This window comes from Plodia interpunctella, chromosome 7 (assembly GCF_027563975.2).
Source record: "Plodia interpunctella isolate USDA-ARS_2022_Savannah chromosome 7, ilPloInte3.2, whole genome shotgun sequence".
Taxonomy (NCBI): Eukaryota; Metazoa; Arthropoda; class Insecta; order Lepidoptera; family Pyralidae; genus Plodia; species Plodia interpunctella.
In genome coordinates this window covers 4,583,551-4,602,880 of record NC_071300.1, presented here as the reverse complement: position 1 = coordinate 4,602,880, position 19,330 = coordinate 4,583,551, and the positions used below count along the sequence as shown (strand labels likewise).

Below are 19,330 nucleotides of genomic sequence, written 5' to 3'. Positions count from 1 at the left end.
GGCTTTCTTTCCGTCCGTCTGGTCAATTCAATGACAATGACATCTTTGTCAATGTTAAATCAAATCATTAAGTGTTGTACCTAATAGCTACCTTTCCCATATATTTTTTTGTCTAAATCGATCTTTCGTTAACATCACTAATACATCTATCTTGCTTGTCTAATAACACTTCAACCTTGACATTGGCACAATCATCGTTTGACTAAATGACGAAGCCATGAAATTTAGAAGTGAAGTGAAATTTATATGTCAAAATTAAATTCTCACATCGATTAGTACCTATGGAGTAAATTCCATATAATCACACTATACTTTCATTAAAGTCTATGGTATCCACAAAGATCATTCAGTGTGGAAGAAGGAGATATTGGGCTACCGATGAAAGGGATAGCAATACATATAGGTACTTGGAATAAAAAGTTCGTGGGAGTACTGACTGGCCCAAAAGTTTAAATTCTAATCTTTTTTTATTAGGTGTAACTTTATACAGCCTCATAAATAGATATTCCTTAACCTATCCATTCTTGTGATCCCGCACATACAACGAAATAAAATTAATATATAAAATAAAATAAATATAAAATAGAACTAGCATTTAAAATAACGGCCGCTATTATGGCGCTTGATAAGATCTTTTACAACAATAAACTGCAGAAGATAGATCATTGTAATTTAATGTTATTTTGAGTTTTACGTCAATTATATAATAATGTACCAAGTAACAAGACAAAAAACGGACTTTTAAGTACTGCATCGTATTGTTCGTAAATTCTAAGGTCGTGTCATGCATGATTACACTATAATCTACAAAAGTAATCTATGGTCATGACTCGTCCCTCGCCCGTCTCGAAATCTATATTATTGGTTGAAACTACCGACCAATAGCGTTGCGTTTCAACTGATTTAAATTTCCCTCTTACTTCATTTCAATCACTTATATAATATAATACCAGCCAAAGATATGGTTTGCGCAGGGCCCTTCTAAATCTATGATACCAGCTGCCTACCAGTAGTCTGTAACCCTGTAACCCACGTAATTATTTTAAAAATATGCCTACTTACGTTTTTATGCACAGCACAGCATAGCACAGTAATTAATAGAGAGTATTACTGCACATTTATCCTAGGTTTATGTTAGGTACACAAAAGCCTTGCCGCCTTTTGCTATGTCAATGAAAACGTTTATTTTAGAGTACTTTATTAATCCTTTCATTGTAAGCATTCGTTTGTGAAAATATACAACAATGTAGCATATTCGGGTGCCGAAATATTGGGAAAAATTGTTTTCCATAAGATAAAAAACTTCGAAAACTATGGAATACGCCTCACGCTGTAAAATTTTGAGCCAGTAAACGGTCGAGAAAAAGCTCGGAACACTTCACACGTGAATACTTATTAAAATATGGACTTCATACAGGTAAGATCTTTAGTTAAAATCAAGTTTATATCAGTTTATGACCACAATTGACCAAATAATGCAGAACATAACCTAAAATAGTGTTATTTTTTTTCAGGGTAATCCACTAAATCGTTCCTTTTGCCTTTAAACTCTCACCACGATTGCGTAGAAGGTATTTTTGGTCGTAAATCTGCAACGTTATTAAAAATTGGCGCTTCGTTACATTGGCAATGTTTGTGTAGTTTAGTTGTACCAGTAGCGACATCTACGCTGAGCTTTGCGTAATATGCCCTATTGACTTATTAGATTTTTTTTACCAAATAATACGGGAATCGCGTACTTTCGGGACAAGAAAGTTGAGGTAGCTGATACCTTTGATTAACACTAATCCAAGGTATCAGAACCGCAATATCGATTTCATAAAAATTGGCCCATAAAAAGGGTGAAGAAGTATCACACATCTCACAAACTTTCGCTTTTCAGCGAGAAGGGATGAGATGGTGGGATTCATAACTAAATCATGATTTAAAAAAGAATATTGATATGTAAATATTTGAATCATATAGGTACATACATATTTTCCGTAACTATTTTATAACTGTTAGATCAAAATTAAATTTAGCCCAAAATGCCCACGGTTTCTCTTTTTCTCGGTGCAGCCACTTTAAAAAAAATTTGGCTTGTTTTATAAAAATAGGGCTTTTTGTTATTCAGGTAATAAATAAAATACATTTATAATTAAAAATTGAAATTGTATTTACATCTTATAAATTAATATAGGTACATAAAAGTATGACTAAAAAGCTTCAGAATTTGTATAGTTCAGAGCCGTTCTTGCAATTTAATTTATCTACTGACAAAAGTCCAGATTATAAATATCTCTATTGAATAGGGTCAATCCAATTGCATGACTATACCCGTAGAAAGTACAAAGCTCTCAATATTGTATCAGTTACGTTACACTATAAAAATAAACTTTTATAAAAATAATGTATAATTGAATTATGTATCAAATAGGTAGGTGCTTTCAACTCTCATTAACCAAATTTTCTACTAAACTACTTGATTTTCGTAGTTCAAGTATTTCATAATTAAAAAAAAAAACAATTTCAAACTAAGGTTTAAGATTTTAATCAAAATCAATTTATTCCAGAGAATCAAAGTATTTCATTCTTTCTATTAATAAAATGAGTTTTACATGCCTACTGTAATTCATTGCTAACACAATTAATTACTAAGTTAACTACAAATCTAAATTACCTAAGTAAAGCCCGAAAAATCAAAATTCTTATAGGTATGATGGAAAGTATCAAAAACTGCGGTAGTGCTTTTTGAGAATAGTTGACAACGTAAATAAGATGTTATTATTAAAGGTATCAAATGTTGAAAATGTTTATTAGGCTAAATATTATTTCATTCATGAATATAGATAAGTACAGTAAAACTGCATTAAAGTAATAAAACTTCACAAAGTTTACCATCAAAATAGTTTGAAGATTATTTCTAATTATTTATTTATTACATTAGTAATTTATAATTAAGGTTAAATGAGATAAGTTTTTGGGCTTTCATAACTAACTTTTACTACTTATGGCAGTTCATATAATTATTATCTATAATGATAAAATAAATAGTCATGCTATAATCTAAGAATATGGAGTAAGGTATACAAGGCTAAGCTATTACATTTACATTCTTCTTCATATTACTTCTTTGGTTGCTATGTCTATTGAAACTTATGTATTTTAATTCAAATGAAATGTTTTGTAGTACTTCTGAACATTTTCTTTTTTAAAATTTTGCTTCATCGAATTTATGGATATTAGTTTTTGTAATGATAATACTCTCTATAAAGAAGTTCTTACGTATCTTCTGCTATCAAATGGGAGTCGATTAGAAACATTATTGTTCACGGATAATCCATGGTTTAATGACAACACCTTTGATACAATATTTAAGTCCTCCGGACTTCTCGTATTTAATCCCGATTGATATAGCAGTTGCTTTAGTTCAGCATCTGGACTGAATTGGTTGAACCTGGTCGAAGGAAAGAAACGGTTGTTGTTGTAAACAGGGTTAAATGTGTTAAATCTATTAAAGTTTTGATTTTGATTATTTAAGCCAACACCGAAATTGCCGACACCGCTTTCCTGACGGAATACACGATTGCCTTGTTTTTGACCAAATTGGTTGACATTAGGCCCCGGGTGGAAATTAATAGGGTTTGGTTGTAAAAAGTTGCTTATGCCTTGAGGAAGGTGGTTTTCTTGTAGAGGAAATTGCTCAGGCTGCTGATTGCGAAGGTGCAAAAGAAAATCTACAGCTTCTCGATTAGGCAGTTGTTGGTGACTTTGAAGGGTTTGAGAGTGTTCTATTATCGGAACACTGGGTACAATAGATATCTGTGAATTTTGTTGTTTGATTCCATTATTTAAAAAATTATTTTGTTGATTTGGTTTTGGCAATTCTTGCAAATGGAAATTATTATTCGCATTTATAGACAGCTTTTGTTGTTCAGAGAAGAGATTTTGTCGTTTTTGCTGTTCTTGTTCAAAAAGAATTTGCTGCTGGCGTTGAGATTCTTTTTGTTGTAATAGAAATTGTTGTCTCCTTAGCAATTCTTCTTGTTGTCTTTGTTGCTGTTGTAGTAAGCGAAGTTGGTCTTCTAGAATACGTTGTTTTTCTTCTAATTGTCTTTGTAGTTCTAATTGCTGACTTACAAAATCTGATGGAGGAATTCGGTTGGCAATAGGAATTGATGGAATTATATTTCCATTAATTTGTGGTGGTAAGACACCCGTAGGAATATTTGTAGCAGGTTGAGGTCTTAGCGACTCTCGGGCATTGGTTTGTTGATAAATTGGGATAACTTTTTTGGGCAAACCCTGCGCATCTTGATGTACGGTGAAGGCTGCCACTAATGGAGCTTGGAACACCTGAACATCACGGTGATCAACTTCCTCTATATTTTCGCCATCATCATTGTGAGTAGGCTTGGGTGTAGTGGTGGTGGTCGTGGTTGTAGTCGTAGTTGTGGTAGTTGTAGCTGCAGGTTTGAAGGCAGTTTCTTTAATTAAGCTGTTCTTTTTTTCTTGACTAGGTGATTTTACACTTCGAACTTGCTGGAAATTTACACCACTTTCTCGGGTTTGAAATATTTCATTAAATGGAGTTTGTGTAGGTAGACTAGCGGTCACGTAATTTTCTACATTACCAGCAGTGGTACTTAATATTGATATTTTGTTGTCAATTATTGTCGGTGTGATATTTGTGCTATTGGCAAAGGCAGCTTGACCATTTACAACAAATGAATGTATTTTTATTTCTTCATTGGGTAATGGAGGCTGTAAAGTTTTAGCAATTTCTTCAGCGTTTATTGTAGACGTTTCCGAAGTATTTGAAGAAGTGTCATCGATAGTTGAAGTTTCACTTTCTTCGAGTTCAGTTAGAGCTCTCAAAAGCGCTTTCCGGATATATGGATCTAGCCTCACTGACGGTTTTGGTTCAACAGAATTAATTTTGTCATTGATTCCATCTGTCGTGGTGTCCTGCGCCGCCCCCAGCGTAATGAGAGCGACAATAAGTAACGCCAACACCTGAAAAGTGAAAAAAAAGTAGTCAATAGCATTCTTTGTTTGACCCAAAGGTTGACTGTTAGATAATGCTTTTAGCATTAAGTCCGCCTATTGTACTTTTACAAATAGTATTGTCGTGCGATAAAATTTAAATACTTATATTAAATAAAAGGTAATAATTAATTAAAAATCAGTAAGATGTTGTTTATATAATTACGAAGTTATCTCTAACACATAAGCTCACTCGTGTAGATATTAGTCACTTATTTTCTGTGATCACACTAAAATAGGTAATATCGATAAAGAGACCGATATCGAAAGTAAAAACCATAATATGCTATCTTCTGGCAATCAATTATGGAATCGTGTCACCAGGTTACGCGATGTCATGGACGGAACGCGTTGTCGGTAGTATTCTACGATTCGCATTTCGTGATTATGGCATCGACATCGTCAACGCAAGTACTTCCACGTTTTCACGGTGTTTTTAGCTCTTCGTTTACAATGTGGAACAATGACTGAGTTCTTGTAGCATCTCACGGTTATACAACACGATTCGAAGGATACTTAATGTCTGTTTGTGTTAGACCTTAGTCTAGATTTTATGCGTATTAGGTGGTTTAGAAATTGACGAAATGCTGTTATGTATAGAAAATCTAAAACATTGTCAATTGTAACATATATTTCCCGTGGGAAATTCATTCGGGTACATCTGTAATCTAACTTTTTTTTCATACGTTAAATTAAATGAACAATCAGCTTGTTTGCCATAGGGCAACGTAAGTAACCAATATAACAATAATGAAATCTTAGAACTGGTGAGGTGAGGTCGTGACTTCAAATGTAAGTAAGCATAAAGCAACAGCCATCATTTATCAATACAAAGGAGATAATTAATCAGTGGTTGTTAGATCTGTAGTTATAGCAAACTAGTTTCAATCCAATAGCTTTCGTCACATATGTTTCAACGATTTCTGTGGTTTGGCGTACTGCTACATCGGATTACCGGGTTTTATTCTTGATCAGGTCCAGACAGAAATTGATATTTTTCGATTGGGATTTTGTATGTGTCTCTATTAAATATCTGTATTAATAAAGCCATTAAGTTCATACTTTCAAAGAAATAGGTAGGCAACAAATTATACCGTAAAATAACATCGATCAAAATGTTAATCTTTTATTTTATACATACATCTATCTACACCCCTTGATTAAGTAATAATTTAAATATAGTAAATAACATATGATTAAGTGCCTATAACTAGATTATATTACTACAAGTTATGCTACTTTCGATAATGATAATTAAAAAGTTATTCAACATGATAACAAGTTCACGAGATCTAGCCCGACCTTATCAAAATGGATTTGCAAAATTAGAAAGTCTCATTCAACTGAAATTACCATTATCTGACTACTTCAAATGTTCAAAAGAATCGATTTATCTATACATCCTATGTAGGTAACTAAGTACCATACCTTTAAGGTTATTATTACACTCGTTTTACGAATGTGTTAATGAAGACGAACACTCAGGTCGCTCGACGTATACGAAGTAGTCTTTTGTAAGTAATTGTTATAAATTGCCCAATATGCTCGTAAGTAATAAATAGTGGGCGTGCCAGCAATTATGAGAATTATTCAGGAGTAGACACCTCTTGCAAAACCCCAAGTGTGTAGCGACATTGCTGCATGGCACCGCTTTCACTGGTCGCAAGTCCGTGACTTATCACGGAGACGAGCTATTCTCTTCGATTATGTATCTACCTGAATTGATTGCGTAGCCAGAAAAATGCCACACCCAAACAGACTTGACGAAAAATATTGTCTCCATGGCTTTTCAACTTTTATAGGCTGTAAGGAATACTATTGAAACACCACTGAAATACGATTATGACATAATTTTAGCAACATTAACACCTAACTACTTAATTGCTGAAATCAAAACAAACATTTTTGACTTTGGCATCACCCGATGGGCATAGTTAGCCATAATTATCTAACTATAGCCATGTAGGTTACCTGGATGACATAATCATGTGAACTGCCCACATGCGCGAAGGTACTTTTGTTTATTTTGCAAATTTCTACTCATCTCGTATTTGTTAATGCAAAGCGGGTGTTGCGCAGGACTACAGAATAATACTGCTCGTTACAAAAAATGGATCTGCCCGCTATTACAGATGGGCAGCCAAAAATTTTGTAATTGGTAGAATAAGTATGTACTTACATATTTATTAGGAAGAGAAGAAAGTTGTTGTTTTGTGCCTTACATGGTTTAATCTGCTTAGATTTAACAATGTGAGGCATTACAAAACTTTCTTCCCTTCCTTCTGTTTAAGTGCGTTTCATTTAAATAGTATGATAAATTAGGATTATTTGAAGATATCTGAGAAAGAGAAGCCAGGAGTACTGAGATAAAACTTCATATTTAGATAATTCCGCACATGACATAATTATTTATCTATCTCAAGTCCACAAACTGTAAAGTGTATAGGAAAAAAGATTCTGATTGAGCAATATGTTTTCTTTGTCATATTATATGATTAAAAAGCTAATGGCGCAACTTGCATAACAGAATTCGCAGTAAAAGTCAAGCTTAGTTAATGGCATGACATTCCAAATGCATATCGCCAGAATATCTGCACATCTATATAAAATGTGTGTGGGCTTGTTTGCCTACATTTTATATTTGTTTAATTGCATACATCTCTACTTCATATTGTATTACATTCATCTTTATAAACCAAAATAAGTAAGTGAATGAGGATTCACTCGGGAAAAGTCCTTCTCTGTAATAGCTCCTAAAACAGTAGGTACTCATTGCATAAGGTCCTATGTAATTGCAGTTATGTAGGTAGGTACATCGGAGAAAATTCCCGCTTGACCTGAGAGTCGTGAGGCGACCTCCTCCAAACCAGATATCATCGTACTGTTGAACTGTTCATTATTACTTAGTAGAAAATACTATATTAAAACGAATAAAGGTATTTACAAATTTACAAAATAGTAAAAACCTTTTAATTTAAAATAATCCTAAAATCCACTTTTGTCATAAAGCTAATAGTTAAAATAAAAATAACTCTTTGATAACTCCAACCAAGATTTTAAAACGATTAAATCTAACAGTTTACAAATTGTCAGAGAGTGACTGGTAGAGTTAAATTGCTGTCTAATTTTCATATGCATCTTGCTTCGAGGTCGATGACTCAGTGTAAATAATGGGAGAACCAGAAGACGCAGACTTAGTTAACATAACGTTACAGACGGACCGCAAGACCGGAATTTTTAGGTAATTTCGTCTTAGTATTTTTCACCGACTGTGTGGGAATTGGGAAATCAATCCGGTTAGAAATGATGAGATAACCGTAGGTGTTTCCCTATTATCTACAATGGTCAATGGTGCTACTTGAATACAATAGCTCGTAATTACATAAGTCATCATTGTCAACACTATTGGTATTTCCTTTTCAATGGTGAACACATATTCGTTTGTTATAAAGGATCTCTTTGAATGTTCTTGGATCAAACGGTTATTGACAGTGATATTCTGTGACTAGTCTCAATCAACCTTTATATAGAATCGGGCACGACGCACGAGTGACATTAATCATTAGTTACTTTGCTTTGTGTATTGAGATTGTGAGTTTAACTTCGTATAATCGTTGCTAATGATTGCGTCTGGTTTAATTATGTTGTCTTGGTCACATACTTGCGTATTGTGTGCCATAATAATATGTCAGTAGGTTCAAAATTTTATTAGCTTATTCTCGACTTATGATTATATAACTATATAAGAGCTTTTATAAAATAACATTTTTACATCCAAGTAGATCTAATTTTTAACCAACACGGCTATATATTATCTATTAAAGGAATTACAATAACGGTGGTATTGTAATCAAGTTATATTACAAAGTTACACGAATTGAGGCATAGGCGCCATGCATTGTGCAAGCAGCTAACACGGTCAAAGCTCGAATTGGCCGATAATTATAAGAGCAGAAACTGCCTCGAGCTCCTCGACATCGCCTGCGCCCGCGCAGCCCTGTTATTAAATTTGTAATACAAGTGATTACTCTTCACAGTTATAACGATCTGCATTCCAAGTTATTTTGAAATCTTTTGTTGTGGAGTGAACAATGCTATGTATATAATTTATATTTAATTAATAATTCTAGTTATAAAAACTATTTAGCTATTGTATGATAAAACACTTTCATTTAACATTGTTTTCAATAGTTAGCCTGAAAACATGTAAATAGGTAGTTATCACTACATAGTATAAAAGTGGTTTCCTGCTCTCTGTTTGTCTCTCATCTGCCATTTGTTTTGTCTGTTCCTATTTATGCTTAGATTTTTAAAACTACTAATAAAATGCTATAAATGTTACAATTATGTTTTACAAGGAAAGGATTTGTTAAGGGCCATAAAGTTAACTACGTAATGAAAGGACAAAACATTGTCTTTCCTTTTCAACACACGTTTGGCCCGAAGGCTGCAGGCATTAAGTGCAGTAAGTAACCTTAAACTACGTGGTACTCGGACGTTGTGCCCCCCATTGTGCCAAGTCGAAAGCTAATGTCTCTTACCTAACTGTGGTATGCCACACCGCAATATTATCTCATAATACGCACATATAAATTCATTGATCATCATCGTCGTCATCTAAAGACATAATGACAGGTGTTGACTAGTTATTTCCTTGAAAATATTGGCAATAAAAATAGATTTGTGCCGAACATACACTGGAAATAATACTGATAACTATGAAAATTTTACAAAGTTTTGGAGAATCGGGGCGTCTTTGTGAGTATATATGTATCATGATCAGCTACAATTAACCCAAGTTTGAATTTAATTTCAAAAAAACACTAGAAGCAATGATTCTCAGAGTTATTGTCATACGTATAGATCCAAATGAATGGATGTACATGTCACATATCGGCTTGATAAGAAGTGAAGAAAAAACGGCGTGTGATTCAATTTAGTAAACAACGTTATTCAACAAGGTAATTAGAATGCTACGATACTCTGTTTATAAAGGTGTTGTTTTGAACTTTGGAATGAAGGCAGTTATTATTGCACTCTTCACATACTATATTTCCATTTAAATACCGAACACTGCCTTCTATACTTAACGTAATAGTTACTACTTCAACTTATCATAGAAATGGTAATGGCTTAGTTCAACAAATTTAACAAAAGAGATTTGCCCAAACACACACAGTCGGCATGGGTTTCTCTCTGCCATGAGTCTATTGTCAATTTGCATAAATCATAATAATAATTGTGGACAACTTGAGTTACGTTCGTGCTTTACGAAATTTCTTGCGTAAATCGTTATACAAGCGATTCTGATGAACAGCGTGCGGGCGATTGATTGTATTTAATTAAAAAGTATAAATTTAGCTACCACACAATTATGGTGAATACAATTTTAATCACTTGTATTAATGTTACTTTATGCAAATTTCAGCGCGTTTGTCGATGCTGATGATACGTATCTAAGCACTTATTTTGTATGTGTGCTGTATATGCTATTTACTTACCCTCTCTTACGATAGAATCGTGTTGTTTAAAATAAAGTGTTGACGTAAAAATATGAATTCATAGGTATACCATAAAATATTAATGGGATCTCACGATCCACCACGCGCTCCAATGCAGAATGTTTCACAAAAACTGCCATTACCCCGAGATTACAATCAATTCGTTACACGCTACCTTAAGCTAAATTTAATGTCAGAATTTGCAATTCAAAGATTTATAAAATATGCATGAACTATAAATATGGCATGTGTTTCAATAGGATGCCCACTTTCTTCTGAAAGTCTAGAATCTTGTCAACAAATAGGAAATTCGTTATAGTTGTTGCCATTAAAATTATGAATGTTAAGTTGCAGTTACATTACGAATACACTGACCGAAATTATAAATTTAATTATAATTTATTCATAATGCAGCTATTTTATTTGCATAATTTCGTCTTTATAATTGACTTCCCTCTTCTTATTATCAAAACTCATGTTCAATTACCTATTACTAATGGATAAAGAAGGCGCGTTTTCGAAATCGAATATTCAAAAAACAAATGTGAAACAAACATCCTCAAAAAAGGACCTCAATTTTTGTTTGACAGACATATAAGTCCACAGACTTATCCACAGATTTTGATATTTAAAGGCTACGATGTGTATTGATCGACAATACTACCTTAGGCTTTGAATTTTTTTTTACTTGAATATTGTCTTTGAAGTTTTATCCTTTGTCATGGGGATCGTAAACATAGACACTTTAACTAAGTTTTAACGCTCCATTTGCCATAAATCTAGTCCACCTCCCAATATTTTTTCAAGTACATTACTGATTTATTGGGGGAAATTAATAAAATTTCAATAAAAAACTATACTAGTAAAAATAATGTTTGAAAAGTTGTCAGTAATATGTCGCCGCGGAGAAAGTTAATGTCATGACAACGTGCAGAATTTGTAAAATTGCTTTTCCTAGTTATGCATGTTCCTCACATGGCGTTCACAATGCATACATCAATGAGAGAAAATATAATAACACGTAATGAGAGGCTGGTTGCATTGATAATTATGATAAGTACAAAGTAGACACTTAAAAATATATATTTGCACATTACTTGCGTACTTTTGAGGCCCTAATGATATCTCAAGACATCAACACTAATAGTACTAGGAATTTTTATGGGATAGTTTATTTCGTTTGATCCATTGTTTAAGTTTTATAATGCATGTTCACTGTTCCTTTCTCAAAAGAAAACTCATTATGGCTTTGGAATAAAAAGGGCACAATATTTATTTTTACATAACGAAATACTTCTCTTAGATATACGATTTTTAGACATTTGGTAACTCCAATTTCCAGTTTTAATTTGTGTATACATAATATAGTACATTCTGTAATATTGCGTCGATCAAGTTTTGAAAATTACTATGATCCCAAACATTACGGTTACGATGGCAAAATGATAAATACTTCATTTGCTGAAGACAGACTTTGATAAACAAAGCAATGCGGTACCCAGTTCCTTTTAAACTTATCTGTCAACGATCAGAGCCTCATTTGGTCTAATAGTACGTTTTCCCACGTGTATAAGTAAGTACCTACTACTTACATAATTTTCCTGTATACTAAGCAATCCAAATAGTTATTAAAGATCGGCCGAGATATTTTTAAATAAATTATGTCTTGATACTAATCTAACTTTAAATTATCAATACTCTAATGGCCTGGTAAAATCATGATAAATTATACACATAATACTTCCTCAGGAATGACACTATCTATTGTTGAAAACCACATGTAAATTTGTGCAGTAGTTTTTGACTTTCTCGCGAACAGACAGCCAGACGCGGCAAAGGACTATGTTTTATAATACATAACAATAAGGATATAATACAACAGTAATGTATATGTAACATTATGAAGCAAGAACTAAGTTAGATTTAGTAATCCAGATTGTTTGGACATGCCTTCTACTATACAGAGTTTGGTGAGAAAAGACACATGCAAGTTAGTACGAGTGAATGAGCAACTAACAACCCATAGCTTGCGACAGCCTCATTAAATTGGATTAGCCTCACTTGAGAATGAGCATTGTTTGTGTTGTGTCCTAGAATATACAATGTTCTTTCCTAAAGTGTATTTATTAATCAAAGATATGCAACGTTTTGTCTGCATGTATACGCTCATTGTTATCCGTTGCGGCCTAATTAGCACTGATTTAGAGATAAGTGCATTGAATGCAAGTGATTGTTAATACGTAGCACTTTGTCAAGTTGGTGTCATGATAAAGCAATTTATTGTTATGCACAGTTTTAATGTTACATTTGGAAGGAAGTAAGGTTCGTCGGTTGTGAAATAAATTTCGAAACTGAAAACTTCTAATACTACTATAAAATATAAAATTTTACCTCAATCTTATTTGTATGTTAAAAACTTTAAAAAAAGGTATTCTTTAAAAGTTCATTTTTTTCATACACGATTAATACATTCTTAAGTTAGGAAAGTTAATAATATATTCATATGTTATAATTATAGAATGAAGGGTTAGATAATTATAGGTAGGTGCAAAGGGTTTACCAGCATTACAATTAATCCTTCATACTCATCAAATGAGATGAGATAATTACATCTTTCTTTGGATCTACATGTTTATGTGTTTATTGGTGCCATGTTTGTCTTGTTTCGATTGAGATACTTACGGCAATTAATATTTGAAGAGAGCGTGTCATATGTGCCACGAGATATAAGTATCTATTTATTAGAGCTGCAACATGTCGGACACAGAAAAAAAACTTAATGATTTCATATAAAGATCGCCAGTCTGAATTAAGCGGATGAACTTGGGTTTTTGTTATGAAATCGACTTCATTTTCTGATTTAGTATATTCAAATTTTGATTATTGATTATGTTTCATTTGATCGGTACATAAAAGCCCTTTATTATTTTGCTTTCCTTAAAAAACGGAAGATAAAATAGGAAAATTACATATGTATTCTATAAAAGTAAGCACACCTCGGAAACAGCGTAGTGGTAAATGGAAACCGAACATCAAATAAAAACAATTGTCAGGATTTAGAACAATACCTAAACGTTTGTCGCATATTTTGTATAAGGGTGATTATATCTAAAGCAAGACACGAACAATGTCTTTCACTTCCTGCCCACAAAGTGATGTCATGATACAGTTCGTAGATCTAGACGCCTGGTGCAACAGACGCTTACAATCGCTATTATGACTGAGTTCAGTACCGGCGCTGCATTGTATGTACAGTGATCTGCAATAACATACTACCGATTATTTAGTTTAGTATTTTTATCAACAGTTAAGTACTCCGATCATCCTACTGTATTTTGTTATAAATGCGGTGTACAATTTGGTGTCATATTTTATGCATTTCGTTTAACCAAACCTGGCATGCAAAATAATACAACAATGTTAATCGTTGAGTTCGTTGAGTTGATTTCTAAAATTATATGGTAATTGAAATTATCATTACTCACTAGATGTTTCAAATCCATGTAGTTACTTTAAAAATTGAATATTAATATCGAAGTCATATATCAAGCTAATACAGTTAGCTAGCGGCAAGATAAATCGCGTTGCGTCATGGGGTCACGACCTTTGCAGCATCCCAAATACATCACATCAGCCTCATACGGCGCTATGAAGATGTAAGAGAGACCCCTAGGGCACGCGATCACTCATCTACGGAGCTATTTGTAATAGAATCACCTAATTCATTTATTGTTTGCTGAAAGGTCAATGTTTATAAATAAAACGTAGATTAAATATTTCTTTAAATAGATTGTGAACTATGTTTGTTCTGTGATCAATATAGTTACATAATATATTGTGGCGTGTGAATTCCCGCCCTAGAATAAGACCACCAATAGATGTCGTACACCGACTAGTACCCGTAGCCGATAAGATTTTCCAGCCGCTTTTGAATATTCCAGAAGAATATTGACGTCCAACAGGCAGCCGGTCGTAAAACCACAGCCGAATGTTTAAAATTATGAGGGTTTTACTCTGAGAACAGTGACACCACTAAGGGTGTCACAGCCAAGTATGTAACCGGGAAAGCGCGAAGATGATAGAGATTTTCGTTGCATAATCAAAGCAGTAATAACCATGTGCAAAAATTAAAAATAGAAATTATGTTGCAAGCTCGCATTAATCAGTAAGAGATCGTGAGAGGAATATCAAAATTATATGTTTATCTCAAAGCTTTCATTGTCCCACGGCTAGAGACCGAAGCTTGGGTGCTTTTGTATAGTGACGATTTGGCTTATCAGCAGCATCTGTGATGTTGAATTGATATTTGACAGTTCACGAATTACTATGGGAATGACGATCGTTATCAACCGCGATTGCGGCATGGCTAACGTAATGTAAAATTAATAGAAATCGCATAAGGCACGGTTTGATTAACATCTGCCGTATGACAACTATTAAGTGGATGTACAACCGGAGAGGAAATTAGTACCTACTTACTTCTTATTACATCCTTTAATTAGGTGGCAATTGTGATTATAAATCAATATCTATACATCTATTAAGCACATTGTGTTAAATTATGTCTTTTCAAATACTTGGTTGACTGGAATAAATAACTTTCTGGTATAACTCCGCCTTTGTACGCGTCTCCTTTTTTCAAAAGCTTTCTTTGTACGTATGCGTTTTCTCTGTACAATAAAGAGTTACAAACTAAAATAATTTAAAGCCTGGGAAAGCTCATAAGGCAGTTGAGTCGTGATCTGTTGGGAATACCTCGGAAATGTTACTCACGTAAGTGCTTAGGTATACTGTTTCAAAGCTTCACCTATAATTCTAGTAGATCCATCTAATCTGGAAGTTGTAGAAGATCAGTAGGTTACGCTTATTATAAGAGAGAGTTGGCTTATGCCCGCTGATGCCGATGAGGTCACTGCAAACGTTTCTGCTTATTCATTGCGCGTCCAGTAAACTTTGAACTGTTTCTGTACTGACACGAGCTCACTACACTAATTCAATATTAGTACACTAATTCAATATTAATTCAATTGCTTATTTTATTGTTCTTATATTAGTATCTGTTTTATTTCTGTTTGTTTATTTACTTTTTTGTCTACTTGGACTGCAATAGAAGACTTGAGTAGTAGAAGTAGTAGTAGAATGAGCTTTTGATAAATTTTCATCAAAAGCTCATCATTTGGATTAATATTCAAATAGAAGCGCAAGGAATAAGGGAATGTCGCCAGTCTTCTGGGAACTCGATGGCGATTTAGTTTTATTATTTACTTAATTACATACTCGGCGAAATGGTCCCAGTAATGGCAGGACTGATATCACCCGTCTGGTGCTCGCATTTGCGTCCCCAAAAGTAATAATACTTAATTGCATGGTATAATTAATAGAACCTGGCGATATTATATCACTGCCTTCGATAAGCCGCAGGTCTCTAACGATTTAGAAACGTCTTATTGTTTTGGTTTCCTTCAAAATCTTCTATATCGCTTGCTATTCAATTCTTTTAAAGGGACCCTACCGTTCTAGGCTAACTAATATATTTTTATTGTGTTGTTTATAGAATGATGACTCAGGAAATGTAATACTGGACACGCAACCATAAGTATGTAATCGTATGCTTCGACATTTTTTACTATAATGGTAATTACTGCAATTACTTTAAGCTACTGTTCGGCGTAGTACGTATTTTCAACACAACTATTATACATTATTAATATATACTGCATACTACTTTATAAATATACTATAAAACTAACATAAACTATACCCTAAATTTTAAATAGCAATTTTCATATGCAATACTAATTAAAAATACTATTACTGATTTATTCATGAAATAATTCCAATTTTCTTAAATCTTACGTGTTTTACAAAGGCTACTGTCAGTTCATAAATTATGCATCTGCTTAGGTCTAAGGTAAATATTATAATTTTTACCTTAGACATAATTATGCAATACACCTGAAGTTTGCATAGGTTAAATATTGAAAAATGGTAGAATTGTAAGAATCAGTTGTAAGACAGGTTATTATGCAATGTTTACCATTGTTTCTATAAGTAAAAGGTTAAGATTAGAACTTTGCCTTCTACTTATCTCTTTCTGTTTATTATGATTTCTTTAATACTAATATTCTCCTCTCTCTCATTGTAAGTACCTACTCTAAATAATTAATGTTTCAAACTGGCTCCAAATGAGGAAGTTCATGAACAACATACAATTCATTTTGGGGACACTACTAAATACGTCACTCTGTCTCATTACAGACGACGAGAGAGAAGTGACGTTAAATAAATCAATTTCACCTACATGACGATAGCATGGTGAATGTCGCGTAATGTCTGCGCCCGCACATCAGTCGAATCCTTAATGTTATTGCATCTTTCGAGATCCGACGATCAAGTAAATGAACAGATCGCATCATCACGCATTCATCTTACGTCACTGAACGGGGGAAAGTACATTTATATTTTTAAAGATTTATAGCATAACTAACTCTCATTGCGATATTCTCCCATGGTTTTAATGCGGAACTAAACGTTATTGTATTTTTTTTCTCAAAAAAGCGAGTTCCATTAACGAAGTAATTAAGTTTAATCACGCTTCCGTTTGATTTAATGGTTGTCTTACGTGGTTAACTGAAGTTGATTTGAATATTTCTCTGTAGATCTTGTTTATAATATTTCAGGATTTTCAAAAACGGTGACCCCTGCGCATATATCTAAACAATAAGAGTGAGGTGAGAGTCAGTAATAAAAGGTCAGAGGTCATATCTACCGTACACTGTTGTCATAATGGACAAACGTTTCTTGATTGGACGTGAGAGAGAGTTGATATTTTCATAATGTTATTTTGATAAAGTATCTTTTGTTTCTTGTTATTGTTATCCGCAATGTATTGACGTATTTGTTCAATCAAAAAATCTCACAAAATGATGAACTAGCTCTGAATGAGTAGGCTCGATATCAAAGACCACAGATTGTTTACTATTCATCAATGGATAAGCATGGTCCACGTTTTCCATGTTTTGAAGTATTTCGGTCCACATCAGACCATTGGAAAAGCTGATATATGTAACTATCACAAAACCGTAAAAAAGAGCGCGAAAAACGAATGGCTTATGTTTCGGGCTATGACGATCAAATTTAGCCTATAACAACCAAATTCAGATATATATTTTGTCATTAACATTAGTCAGCAAGTGAACTGCAGTCAGTATCAATAGTTTAACGGCGAAAATTATTTTCTTAATGAAACAGTAACAGTAAAATATCATCAAAATACCAAAGTATATTAGATACAATACACTTTTTTTTTATTTTAGACATAGCCTCGGAGTCTAAAAATCACTAATAGAACTGTCAACAATTCACTTGTAATTCACCAAAACTGTCGTAATAATCACTGGTACTCACTAGGCGCATGGTGTCCGTCTGGCGATAGTCACTGGTGTCACTGAGAGTGTCTGAGATCGACAGGTCGCGTGCGCACCGGCACTCGCGCTAGACCTTCCGTATGTACTGTGACTCTGCGCCTGCGCAGCCCGACACCCGCCCGATCACGATTGTGTAAACGCAGCGAGTTTGGTGTGAAAAAACGGTTTATTTACAAACGCGCCCACTCATTAGCTTTCATTAATCAATGGATTACCTTAGTATTAACATAGCAGTTTCAAGTTAACACGCTCTCGTGTGAAAATTAGCCGTAAACTCGCGAAATTTGTAAACACGGCGCGATGTTTGCGATCTCGTCCGAATATGAAACTACACAAACGTATAACTTATTTCATACATCCTATAGGGAGTAGTAGTAGGTGCCTATTTTTACAAAAGAAATTTTTGACACAAGTTTTTGTTGTTGTCAGAGAGACCTTATACGACGACGTAAAAAATCTAAATTGAGAAGTTGCCAGGTTCCCAGCCGATTCTGGGTACACCATCAGTTCATACTTATCACATTAATACATTGCTATCCAAACTAAACGTGTGTACAAAATTTCAGCTCAATCGGTTGATTGCAAAATTGCAAGATTCCACCCGAGACATAGTTTACATTGCAAGTTAAATAAAAGTTTGTAAAACAAACATGTGCCTATACATCTACAGGTAGGTTTGAGGTATTTTTACATTATAATAGTACATTTTCAGTAAAGGTACTTATTTGTCAACACAATCATTGCTGTTTCCAGTGCCGGCTAGAGCAATAAGGAAATCAAGAAGATCCCGAAGAGATCGAATTTTATTACACTTTTTATCATCAGATAAAAAGTCTAGTAAGTGCATAGAGAGTAGAAATAATTTCAAGAGTATTATGGAATAAGCCGTCCAGAAATATGTAGGATAGACATGCCAGAGATATGAAAGAAATTATTGGACAAAAAGTTTAAATTCGATCCCCTGGGTCGTCTAAGAGGATTTTCGCATTTTGCAATATCCGAGACGTAACTTAGTTTATAAAACTAGAAGCAAACGGAACACGTGTCAGATTACAATATAATTGTCATTACATTTTACATGAGCATGTAAGTACGGTCGCATTCCCACAACGCATTTTACAAGAATGGAGAGCAAGTACCATCAACCTTATACAAAGTTACTCTGCATGGTATTTATGGGATTGTGGGGGTGACAGAGGCGAATTAGATAGACTGATGTACTTGTTCACAAATGCTAGAAATTGGCAAGACGAATGCTGAACCCGTTCTGTAACACTAGATCTGCTGGTAACTATGGCTTTAGCTTGGGTTGCGTGCTCTCTCTCATCTGAACGCATTCTCGGTTGTTTCTCTGCCATAGAGCATCGAATCTCAGGG

General features: G+C 33.8%; 1 protein-coding gene across 1 annotated transcript; it reads right to left on the bottom strand.

Moving 5' to 3' along the window:
- Positions 1-2,514: 2,514 nt before the first annotated feature.
- Positions 2,515-18,072, bottom strand: LOC128671442 (uncharacterized protein). Its single transcript, XM_053747892.1, has 2 exons — positions 17,934-18,072; positions 2,515-4,995 (listed from the first exon to the last, which is right to left on the bottom strand). The coding sequence occupies exons 1-2, from the start codon at positions 17,940-17,942 to the stop codon at positions 3,247-3,249; spliced, it is 1,758 nt and encodes a 585-aa protein (XP_053603867.1). The 5' UTR covers positions 17,943-18,072; the 3' UTR covers positions 2,515-3,246.
- Positions 18,073-19,330: the final 1,258 nt, after the last annotated feature.